Below are 13,176 nucleotides of genomic sequence, written 5' to 3'. Positions count from 1 at the left end.
CCATTTTAATAGAATCCCTTCTCTGCCCTCTGTGCCCAGAGGCCTCTTAGCACCGAGGTACTGAGAAGTACTTGCCGGTACGTTAGCATCAGACCCTGCCAGTGAAAGGAAAGATTCCTCAACGCGTGTGAGCCGTTCAGCACGGCCTCGTGATGGTCAGACTTTTAAAAATGACAATGGTATCTCTGAGGAAGCTCCCACCAGGCAGAGGTTCCCAGAGATAACAATCCTAAATGCAAAAGCACAACTAAGCAAGGCACCGGAGAGGGAAGCAAAGCAGGCCACGTCCATGGGGAAGTTGAGTCTTGCAAGAAGAGAGAGGCGGGATGAGTTTCAGGGCTGTTTCCCGCCATCAGCCTGAGAGCAGGCCACAGAGCAAGGGGCTTTAAAAGACAGACAGAAAACCCGCAGTCTTCCCGGGCTGAGGCCCTTTCTCTGTCCTCTTACTTGTCCCATTTACTGACCTCTGGCTTCTGTGAAACCCGCACTTCACGGCCCCTTTCCTTCTTCTCCGCCCATTCTCCCTCCTTTTTCTTTGTCTGTCCACACACACTAGCATCCTCCAGAGCTTAGCCCTCAGCGCTCAGTCGGTAGATTTTCTCTTTGCAATTTGTCAACTGCTTCAGCTATCACCGAGACTCCCGCATGCATAACCATAGCCAGAATGCCCCTCGCTGCTCCCCTTCCAGAAGCCTCCAGCTTCAGACCCGTAGCAGCCGGGCAAGAGTTAAATTCCGAAGTCAGCACATAAGGCAGAAATCATGTTCAATCACCATTTCCCTTGAAATTTCCTTAGGAAAGCAACGTGTTGGAGTTCTTGTATTCCTCCACTTCTTGGCCCAGACTGCACTGCCAAGTTTCTTCAAGATAAATGCACTTAAACTGCGATTCCACTCTACTTGGTTGTCCCGCAAGTATCTCTAACTTACGAACCAGACATCCAGCCTGCCCCTCATCTCTACCTGCATGGGGCTCCTCCGCCTTTATTTCCTATCTTAACAGATGGCATAGAAATCAACCTGGCTACCCAAGCCAGAAATCTGGGCTTTGATCTCTCCCTCCCACCAAAATCCAATCAGTCTCGATTTCTGTTGATTGTAATCACCCAATGCCTCATTCCAAACCCTCATCACCTTTACTTAGACCAGAGCCAGAGCCCCCAGATGGTCTCCCTGCTTTCATATTTTTCTGCCTCCAGTCTTCTGAAGTGTGTCCAGTTCTACTGTCTTTTGCAAAGGCAAATATAATCAGATTTTTCCTTTCTTGGAAAGATCCTCCAATGTAATCCACCACCCATAGCGGTGGTTTTCAAGCACTTGTAGCAGATAAATGCTATTTTCAAATAAATATCTATAACATCCTAAGATCTACAAACAGATATGAGTTGTATTTTATTAGGACTAATTTATTTTATAAGCTCTAAATATAAAACATTTATAAACTAATCTGTGAATAATACATAAAAAATTCAAAATCATTGGTAATGCAATTAGATCAGCATCATCTTGATATTTATTTCTCTATTTTATCTGATTGCACACATTCACAGAATTCTGATTCATGTCAGCAAGTAGCTACCGATGGTAAGAGTTTATTGTTTTTTCCCAACAGTTTACCTCTCAAACTCAGGTCATGGTTCATTTAAAAAAAAGACAGCAAGATACAAATACAAATGAGTTAAACTGTCAGCACATATCACTTGGTTTCTGGTCTCCACATGGTTAAAATTGGTATGTAATGTCTAGTTTAGTGTGTGTTTAAGATCTATTTTTTAAAAATGAAAGTCAAAGCAAACAACCGTGCAATCCTTGCGTCTCCTCCTCAGAACCTTGTTTTCATGGAACAGAGTTTGCAAACCAATGATCTAGATGCTAAAGTCCAAACCCTTTAGTACGAAATGCAAGATCCTGTGTCATTTGCACTTTATCAGTTCAGCTGCATTTCCTGCCAGTGTCAAATTTTCACCCAGTTTCCTAAGTCCATCTTCATCTTTCATGGAATTATACTTTTGCACTTGCTATTTTCTCTGCCACATGTACTCCTAAACTGCTACCTTCTACCCTGAATTTCTATTAACTTAATTCCAAAATGTTAATTCCCCTGTGATGCCTTCTTTGACTGCCCTCATAGGATCCTGAAGATACCTCTCTCTTAAACATATGTTGCCCTGTGTGATGATCATTGCTGCTTCTCAACTGTGAGCTCCCAAGAAAGGACGAATTTTACCATCTTTGAGTTCTCAGGGACTCTCAAAGTGCCTGCAACCTAGAAATCATTGCTTAAGTGTTTTAAATTAATTAATCCATTAGTTAATATTGATAAAAATAACCAGCAGATTATAGTAGCTGAAACTGCAGATTTGCATAAGATAGTCACTAGATAATCTGCATTGATTTGACGCTTTAGGTTAAATAAGGACTAAGTACAAATCGTTCTTATAAATCATGATAATTTTCATTTTGACTTCGCTTTTCTTTAATAATGGCGTCACCCACCAACAAAGGACAGCAGGATCACCAGGAGGACGACGAGAGCACAGAGGCACGGAATCAGCACCAGCAACAGGAAACGGAGCAGGTTGGCCGTCACCAGCTTCTGAGAGCAGCCATCAGCCATAGCGCTGTCATCAGCTCCCAAGACCTAAAAGAGGAAAATGAAGCATGGCTTTAATATTAGAAAGAAACTCAATACATAGCATGAAATTTTAAATTACAACTATCTATTTAAAACAGGAGCGTTTCTAAAAGATTTTATTGTGTGGACTTTTGGGCATGAAATGAGGTTCGTCACCAAATCACGCTAATAAATGAACAAATAACGGCACACCTACACAATTAGGGAAGAGCAAATACATCTATTTCTGAAACATTTTTCAGGTTTTCAGAAGAACATGAACTTTAAATAATATTCCATCTTGATTTTTTTTAACCTATTTGCCAATTTGATATTATTCCAAGGGGCTATGGATTACCATAGCAAGAAATCACCCTGGCCCAAAGCTCTAAGCAAAGACTGCCTAAAACAGTTTAAAAATTGGTAAGTAGGTGTAGATGGGACATTATACAGAATTCATTCTTGTTTGTCTCAGTCTCACCCAAATCTGCACGAGTCTGGATAAAATAAGTTTTCAGCCATTAATAATTCAGCAAGGTTCCGCATTACTGATGATGTGTTTAGTGACAAATTGAACAATGAGAAGAAAACCGCCATGTTTCCAATTAAATGCCAACACTTTTGAGGACATCCTCAGTTGTCCGTACCAGCCCTGGAGCCCATCATCCAAGATGATGAGGAACAACAATGTTGGTAAAAAGTTCTTGTCTTCAAATGCATCAAATTTTGCTTAGTTCAATCCCTTGCAGGAAATGTTGTCTGGAAATTCATTTATTACAACTGTCTAGCTTAGGGCAGTGCCTTTTTCAAAAGAATTCTGAGATGGTATTAACAGTGCTTTGAGGCGCTGCGAGCAATTCTCCCGGACCCCTTAACGAAGGCATTTCTCATGGTTCTCTCTGGACAGCTGATTGCATTTTGTCCTCCAGCAGTTTCAGAACTTGAACTATAAACTCTGTGTAACTATCTCCTGAATCTCTCTTGTGTCCCGAACTTCCTTTCAAGTTACACCAGCTACTTCCAATGGCTGGTGGTCAGTAGCACCTCTTCGCGACAAGCCCAAACCTAAACTAATCCTCTTCTCTCTTCCTAACTTCACACTAGTTCTTCTCCTGACTTCCACATGTACACAGAAATGCCACTATTCCAATAACCCAGAGACTTTTCCCTTCTCCGTCATCCCCCATGCCACATGGTACCAGGTTTTGTTGGTTCTTTGTCTGTAATGAGTATCTAACTTAAAAAAAAAAAAAAAAAAAAAAAAAAAGAATGACCTTTGAGATAGAAGCTATTCTAACGAATGATTCTGTAACATTATTAGGATTTCCTGACCAGGACTTGATCATTTCCCATGGATAAAAAGGTAAGTTCGAAGAGTTCTTCTGAATTGCAAGGGATATGTGATTCCCCATTTCTGCTTTATTCCTCCTGTATCAGAATCAATTCTTGTTCCCTAACACATATTGCAAACAGTGTTCGCTACATCGTGTGATGACACCTTCTGTAATTTTAAGAATTCCCCACGAGAGACATTATTTGAAAGACAGCATGTTAGCTTGAGAAAAGCTTAATTTTCTAGATTAATGTCTTTAGTGACCCATTCTCTTTCCACCTGGCTTAAGCTACCAGCTAAGGTGAGACCATTTAGAGTTAATTCACAATTGGTCTTCAGGAAGACATACAGCACTGGCACAATATATAATAATATGGGATCTGCAATAGCACCTTGATTACAACACCAGCATGTGTAGGTGGCGCCCTTTTAGGCTTGTATATAACATTTATCTGTTAAAAACACAAGTGTGGAACTGCAGGCCAACGGAGATAGTGGCAGAATCAACTTATTTCACTTACTCAACAATTAGTTATTGAATGCCTAATAATTTGTAATCAGCATAGTGATGAATACAACAATGATTTCAAACCAACTGTCTCTCAAAAGCTCACAGTCTTATAGGAGAGACAAGCTATGCACATGAAAAATATAATTCAAGGTAGCCAATGATAAACGTCATGAGATTTATAGCTAAAGTTCCATAGGAAGTCAAAAGATAGGAATATGATTTCTTGCTGGAAAATCAGGTCTGACGTTGTGGCGCAAGCAGCACTTGAACCAGCCATAATTCTAAGAAAAGAACCTCTGAAAAGGTCTGCTATAGGGAAAAAAAGAAGTTGTAAAATACAAAGAGGAAAGGAATTACGAACTTTGACTTCTACAATAATGAAAGAAGTTTCTTTGTCAAGGTGGTCACAGGACCAATATAGGGAGGATAATCTTCACGGGTGGCGAATTCACAATGGCTCGTTGCTGTCTGGAATCCCATAGCAAAATACATCCCATTTAGTGTACGTAAGTAAACAGTGGAGAAAGTGCTAGAGGCTCATTTTAATATCTCATATAAATAGATATCAGTAAGTATTTGACCTCCAGAACCATATTCATGATTATGCTAAATATTTTCTCCAGTAACAAGGAAATTGATTGCTTTTTTCAAAGGGAGAGGAGGAAGAAATAGAAGAAATTCAATAATTCAGTGCTTTCTTCTTAATTACATGACTTTCCTCTTGCACTTATGGCCATTTAGGATTATTGCTGCAAACCGTGCATTACTCAGAGGAGCTTTGAGCTTCCTCTGAACACAATGCAACTCTCAGACTTTGCGGTTGAATGAATAACATCAGATGACACAAACCACTAGGACTATCCCTAAACTTTGTTTCAGTGGACTCTGAGCAATCTTCTCTCTGGATGCCATCCCTCTTCCAGAATCTACCGTCCTCATCCTGGAAGCTGTGAGCTGAGCTCAGACCCAGCATTCCGTGCTCGTGGCAAGGCGCGATGCGGCGGGCTGGACCCACATGTATGGCAAAGCATGTGGTTCTCATGTTCTGCTAATCCTGTTGGTAGAAACTCACTTCTTGTATCTTAATAACTACGTTTATTTTAAAAGCTGTCGTGTTGGTATATACGACATATACTGGTATAATCTACCTAACTAGGATATTGTCTTGAGACAGTTTCCACCAGGAGTTCTTCTCATCCCTCTCTTCTGTGTTCTTAACTCTATTAGCTTGACTCCAGCAGTTTCCACCAGGAGTTCTTATCATCCCTCTCTGTGTTCTTAACTCGATTAGCTTGACTCCAGCTTGCTGATTCTACTGTCATGACGGCCACTCCCTGACTCTCCAATAATCCTTCTACTCCTCTCCCAGTCTGTCAACTCTCTCCTTTTTTTTAATGTCCCTGCATATCTGCTTTAGAGGCTTTGGACTGTTATTTCAATAATACTCCTACTAATGCTCTGAACCTCTTTACCCCTCTGGATTTGTTTTCTCACCCATCTTGTAAAAACCAACACCAGATGAGTAGATCAATCTACTCTCCTAGTATCTACACCTGGACAGTTGAATGCGGTTGTAAAAGGTCACCCAACAGGGCTTCTTGATGCTGATTTAAAACTATCTCTCTGCTCCCCCCACACTGCTGCCTCCGCTCTCAGAAGAAGCCCACCCTGCTTCCCACCTTACAGAGAGAAGAAAAACCATCCAGTGCAGACCGCCTCACCTGCCCAAACCTAAACCCGCACACCTGCTCATGTATGCACCCTTCTCTCCTGCTACAGCAAAGCAGCTGTCCCTCGTCCTAGTCAAGATTAATCCTTCCACTTTTGCTATAAATTCCATCTACCCGTCCCTTCTATGAAAACACACATTCTCTTTTTAATTATATATCCAATCAATCTCTCTCTCCCTCTGATATCACTACCATCAGCTTTTTGCCACGCTTATGTCTGTTTTTTTTTTTTTAAATCTGTCCTCAAGCCTAGATCCCACGTCAGCCACGGCCACATCTCTCTCCTTCTTCCCATCCGAAATGCCGTGAGCATTGTTGGCATTTATTGCCCAGATGTCCTCGGCCACTGCATGCTACTTCTGTCACTGCACCAAGAGAGCTTTCTCCATGGCCACCAGTACCTTCCATGTTGCTATCCCCAAATGACATCTTCAGTCTTCATCGTTCATGTTTAAATGACATCTTGGCATCATGTGAGAGGTCAAACTCTCAGACAGTTCCTCCTTCCTGAAGCTCTTTCTTCCTCCGGCTTCTCTTTCTCCTACCTCTGCGGTCACTCCGTCTCTTCCTGTGGGCTCACTTCTCACATCCCCTCTCCCCAGGCAATGTCACCCACACATACAGCTTCAATTGCCAGCCCTCCCTGGGTGACCTGCGTCTTTAAATAGCAACCCTAGATCTTTCCTCTGAGCTCCAGACCATTATATGCAACCAGCCACTTGGCATCTCCTCACTGGACGTTGCAAAAGCACCACAAACCCAAGTCTGAAACCCAATCAATAATCTCCATCACCGTATCTGGTATTCTTCCAGGGTCTCTACCTCAGAAAAAGGTGACTGTGCAACTGTCACTTGTCGGGCACTGTTTGGGCACTCGGGACGTATCAACATGCAAAGCAAAACTCTCCAGCCTGCTAGGTCCTGCATTCTAGTAAAAAGGACACGTATGTGTCTCACCTGGAATAGTGCAAATGCCTCCTTCTGTCTGGTTTGCCTACACTCATCCTCACACTCCCTATCTGTTCTCCACACCACAGCCAGATGTGCCTGGAACAGGATGCAGAAGCTCCCTCTAAACTCCGTGGGGATATGACACCATCACATATTAATATACGCAAGACCTGAAAAAATGCAGACATTGAGACCCCACTTGCTGCTAGATATTTGTTTCGAAACATTGTCCTGCACAACCATCATTCTAAATTGTGATTCATTTTTTTTTCAGTCTTAGAGATGGAGTTTCTCCAACCATCTCTCCCTTTGTCCATGGAGCAAAACCAAGTCATTTTTTACCTTCTTATTTAAGATGAAAAATTACCAGTGCGAGATGCTCTCCATTCCATTCTCAGTAAGCCATGAAAGTGGCCCTTATACGAATTGTAAGTAGATTTATTAAATAAGAGATCAATAATGTAGACACCTCTCAAAAATATATCTGCCAAGTCTCCATAATAGCTTCCACTCTACCAATAAGCAAAATGCCTCCAAAATCATCCATCAGTGAATCATGCCAAACCCAAATGACTTTTTTTGTGATGTTTATTTTTAATATTCCAAGAGGCATAAAGAACAAGCATCTGGTTCTCAGTAAGTCTTTTCATCCCATTTACTGGCATTTAATTGACGCATACAAAGTTCAAATAACTCATGCGCACTCTCAAAATGAGGTTACTCGGTTTACACCAGAACACATAGTTCTGCAAGCCAACCCTGCTCACATTTTTTCCTTTGAAAATTAACAAAATAACAACAGTCTTCTCCCAAGTTTCATATTCATATATTCCCAGAAAGGGTGTTCCATATAGACACTTAATACCAACAAAATGTTTAACCTGTCGAGAAGACTAAATAATAATAATCCAAAACCCGGGCAGTGTATCACATTAGTGTTTCTGTTTTGAGAATAGCATCATTTAGCTAAAGTCTGAAATATGAGAGAGAAGATTGGAATGTTTCAGAGGCAACTTGTACGATACTGTCTCTGCCACTAAAAATCTAGGTGGCCTTATAAAGTCATTTCCCCATCCTAACCATATTTCTATATCTGCAAATAAGGATTTTTTTTTTAAAAGTCTTTATCCAACCACAAATATTCCAAAAATAAAGTGAAATTGGTAAAGTAAAATAAAAGTAAAAAAAAAAAGTTTCTTTCAAGTTCAGAAAGCTCAAGAATCCTAATTTTATTTTTTTTAACAGATAGCTCAGAGTTTGCTCAATTTAGTTCCCTGGAGGAAAGTTATAATCTTTATTTAAGTGAGGAGATAATCTTCACGGGCAGTACAAGATTCTTTTAGCCTTTTAGGTAAATCCCATTTTCTTCAGAGCAATGCGTGAGGGTTGTGTTTCTGTAACAGTTACAGAAGATGATGTTGGAAAGAAACAACATGTTCCTCATTATCTAGACAACATAGATAAATAAGACCATGTGTCCTTTTTGGGGATGACTTTGCCCCCTATCTCAAACATGTCAATAGTATTACTTTAGGGAAGACACGAACTTTAAAGTAATAAAAAAGTTTCCTTTTAAGGTAGATACAATATCAGAACTCTTCCGGCATATATTGGAGAGTTTTAAAGGTCATTTTTTTTCAGTATTTGTTTGGAAACAATGAAGGCTACAGGAAGAAAAAAAAGAAGTGTTGGGTTATCCATCCCTCAGGAAATTAAAAATTTGACATTTACTTATAAAAATGTTTTAACTTGCACACCCTGACTATAGGTTACCACATTTCTAAGGATGCTATGGCGAAATCTAAAGGAGCTTACCATTGCGAAAGGAAGCCAAACCGATTTTTCACGTAGCACTAAGGAGGCTGTTGAATTTGTGCAAATCAGAGACATTTAATTGACTCACTGATCCTATAACAGTGGAAATGTTGTCACTTTTAGAAGTTAAAACAAATTGGCAAAGGCAGTAGAGAACTCAAATATTGACTTTCTACAGCTGAAAATAATCCGGGAAAGTATACAAGACAGAATGGATTTTATGCTACACAACAATTCATTTCAGGCATGTCAATGCAAAGTAAAACATAAACAGATGTTGCAAATAATTAACCTCCTGAACCTACCTGATGAAAGGAAGCCTGCAGTGAGAAAGTACAAGGTTGTTATGTTAGATGAAGCAACTATTTCTTCCTGAATACCTACAGCAAAAGGATGAATTCCAAACTTAACATTCATCCTAGGTTTTGCTATATTTCATGAATACTCTAGTCGGAAAATACAGAGAAATTCTGTGTTGAGGTTTCCATTACAAAACATGTGTATGTTACATGTTGAAATCTCACTAACTTGGTTTATTTCACTACTGCTTATTTAGCACCTATTATGTGCTATAGGGATATAAAGATGAGAAAGACATGGTCCCTGTCCTCAGGGAGTTCACAGCCTATCTCCAAGGAGATATACAACTTCATGGGCGACTTCAATACCCTGTGACAAGGACAGTAATGCAGACACATAAGAAAGGACTACAACAAATCAACCATAAGCGCAGAGTGAACTTTTGCACCACGATAAAACAACAGTATTTTTGTGAGCATCATTCCAAGGACTCTTAAAGCATATGTGTGTTGGTGGAAGGAAGAGGGAAGCCAATAGGAAAAGCTATATAATTGATTTTTTTTTCTTTTTTGTAGAGACAGGGGTCTTGCTATACTGCCCAGACTGGTCTCAAACTCCTGGCCTCAGACTATCTTTCCGCCTCGGCATCCCAAAGTGCTGGGATTATGCATGTGAGCACCCAACCCCTAATTGACATTAAACAGGACAGTTTTTCACTGATGGGACACGTGTCAGGACATCTGGCATTCCTGGCCACCACCTAATAAATGCCATTAGTAACACACATACACACACAGCTCTTACATTATTTCCAAATACTACCTTCGCTAGTTTAGAACCACTTGGGCCATTCAGCAAACAACTATTCAGCAATACGGCATGGTCACATCAACGCTATGGATACAGGGCACAGTCCTAAGCAGACAAACTGTCCCCCATTTCTGTAGGCATTAAGGAACATTAGGTCTTTAGGTAAGCACTGAGCACTTAAGCCTTTTTTCCACAGAGAGATAGTACTTTAAGGAAAAAAAAAGCAAGCATTATGTTTTTTAATTGTGACCATTAAATTGTGACCCTACCTGGCACATAAAAAACACAGCATTTTAATATCAACATAACTCAAACATCAATCAAAATGGAGTGGTCTAATTTATCAAGTCCTCCCAAAATCTAACACCCACTACACTGAACCAGGAATCTTGAGACAGAGTAAGGAGCGGTATTGGGAGAGGACAGTACACAGGGAGAGAGGATTTCTTGGGCAGGCAGGGCATGAGGCTCTCAACTCTGTAGTTTACAGCATGGCCAAGCACGGCCCATGTAGGATTTTAGACTTGGAAAATCTCTGCGGTCCCTCCCAGTTCCCCAATAAAACAAGCCCAGTGTTTGAGCTGAGGCTGAAGTAGGATCAAATGTTTTTAGGTCCTAGAGGTGAACAGGACAAAATGTGTCACTTGGAAACTACAAAACAGCTGAGATGCTTTTGGCTCTTGCATAGATGTGAGCTTCTACTTTTGACGACTTGTGCCAGTCTTAAGATAAGTACTGGAATGGAGAAAGGCAGCCCCAAATTCCACTCCTCATTATGCTGTTTTAAATTACATTCAGGACCATGGAAAGAAACTGACAAGGGGTGGTCCCAGCTCCTAAGACGCTTGGAGCTTGTTCGCAGGTTCTCACCATGGACCAGCACATGGTTCTAACCTCACTCTGGATTTGTTAATCAAATACTCTCAGACCCTGGCTTTAGATTTGACAGACCTAATTCATGAATTCAGCTGTAGAAAGGTGGAAGATTTTGTTTCAAAACAAAAAAGAATGGAAGGCTTTAACCTAGTGTATTGCATTTTCTTGGGATGAAATAAGAGCATAACTCAATAAAACTTTCACAAGTTCAAAAGCTAAAAAGGCAATTCAAAGGCGTTGAACATTCTGTCTCTCTAGAATCAGTTTATCTCAGGAAGTCAAAGGAGATCTGGGATGGTTTGAAAAACATACTTCAGTCTTATTTTCAGAAACAGGTTCCTAAGCTAGAGGAAAAGACAGGTTTCCTTAAGAGAAAGGTGGAGCATTGAGCAGAGGGCTGAGCAAAGAGGAAGGAGAAAATAGGACTCTAACAGTCAAGATAGGTGGATATAAAAGAGCAATGAGTTGCACCCAGGTCTAATGTGCTTGAAGAGTCTATGGGAAACAGGGAAATGTTTGGGGGGTTCCTAGATAGTAAAGTACGGCTGGAACCCAAAGAAATCAAACCAAGAAGGAGGGGCAAGATCTCAGAAAACAAATTAACTGTCCCCACGGGATCAAGGATGTGAGAATACTAAAAGGCAGCCCTTAAAGCCACAGATAGACCGTTCATTGCAAGACCAATTGGGGAACCATGACTTAAAGGTTGGACAACTATGCCAAGCAGATATTGAAAATCTGCTTATACTGGACAGGGTAAGACCTGGAAAATCAGCATTAAACTCTCCAAGAAGTCTTGAGCATCAAGTTTCAACCTGGTACAGTTATAATACGTGGGCACATAAGTGCCCACTTCCTTAATATAATAGAGAATTTATGGAATGAAGACAAAGAAAAGACATAGCAAAAATGAAACATCTTCAAAGGGAGCTGGGCAGTCCACAATGAACTGAGTTCAAGCCTAGGTAGGTGTGGGTTTGACAGGAGAACACCTGGGCGGGAATTAGCCGACTCAGGAGGACCGTGGTAGACAAGATTTGTTTGAACATGAGAGCTTTGGGCAGACCCAGAATCCATCGATTTTGTATTTTTCACTATGGGAGACTTCACGAAGGTCTAGAAGAGAAAACTGGGGGGAAAAAACTGAGGGCCAGAAAGCAAAGGGAAACTGAAGGCAAACCCAGCAAAGAGTACAGAACCTGCGTGAAATGTAGATGGAAAAGGCCCAAAATTAAGAAGCAAATTGAACTCTAGCAAACTCAACTGGGGCTTCTTAGAGGAGGGGGGACAAACAGAGATGAAAGTAGCTGGGGAAGGACAATCTGTCTACAGTTAGTAAGAAAGACCCTCATGTGAGGGACCAACCATTCTTATGTAAAAAAGCAGGAGCCAGAAACAGTGAGGGGCGTGGGAGGAAGCAGGCTCCGCTAAAAATGGGAAGGGTGATAGGAGAGGAGAGACATCCTATTAGCCTAATCTGGATAAGGGTTTCACAAGATCCTGACCCAGAATCAAAGCCCAGGGCATCTCCTCTGTGCACTCTGATAGCCACAGCTGAGCTTGTTCTCTTTCATCCGTTCCCACCAGGTTTCCACCCCCAAATTCTAGTCCTTCCTGACAGCCACCTGCTTTCCTGCCCTTAGGAGCTGGGAGACACCAAGTAAACCCATGACAGCTGCCCTTCTTTGGTTTAGACATAACTGATAATCCATAGAAGCCTATCACATAGAGATCACCTCCCAGTAACCCAGCATCCAGGGGATTCCAGCTGAAAGTGCTGTCACAACTCTGAAGCCAAATAAGCAGCCCCACCTCCCAGGGCTTTAGGAAATGCCTGACAATAAATGTGCAGCCAAGAGTTCCCGGTCCTAGAAAGTGTCACTCCCCTCCCCTCCCGATGTGCTCTCTTTTGCAACGTAACCACCCATAGTTTCTTCAACTACTGTTCAGGCCAGGTGCAATCCATAGCTACATTCAGGAGAAAGACAGAGAAATCCCTAGAAGCAAGAGAAGAAGGGGAAGCTGAAAGCCAGAGAAGAAAGTATAAAAAGTTGATGCTAAAATGGAGATTAGGGTTAAGGGAAGAAACGGGTCATTGGATATCAAACTAGGAGCAATTTGCTTGGGTCCAGGGTTTGAATGCCAAGAAAAGGACCCGAGAGCCTCGCACAGAGCCAGGACGTACAGGATGCTACGTTCTCTGCGAAAGGGAGATTAGACAAGCTCCACTTAACAGC

General features: G+C 41.3%; 1 protein-coding gene across 4 annotated transcripts in view; it reads right to left on the bottom strand.

Moving 5' to 3' along the window:
• CORIN (corin, serine peptidase) overlaps window positions 1-13,176 on the bottom strand; it is a 198,119-nt gene that overhangs the window by 169,203 nt on the left and 15,740 nt on the right. For all 4 annotated transcript variants that reach the window (XR_011231390.1, XR_011231388.1, XR_011231389.1 and 1 more), the window contains exon 2: window positions 2,496-2,640. Coding sequence is in view for 1 of the 4 variants with exons in the window: in XM_069457572.1 (XP_069313673.1) it covers window positions 2,496-2,640 (145 nt within the window). In the remaining 3 variants the exon portion in view is untranslated. The remainder of the gene's footprint in view (window positions 1-2,495; window positions 2,641-13,176) is intronic.

Source organism: Eulemur rufifrons, chromosome 24 (assembly GCF_041146395.1).
Source record: "Eulemur rufifrons isolate Redbay chromosome 24, OSU_ERuf_1, whole genome shotgun sequence".
Classification (NCBI taxonomy): Eukaryota; Metazoa; Chordata; class Mammalia; order Primates; family Lemuridae; genus Eulemur; species Eulemur rufifrons.
This window is presented reverse-complemented; position numbering and strand designations above follow the sequence as displayed.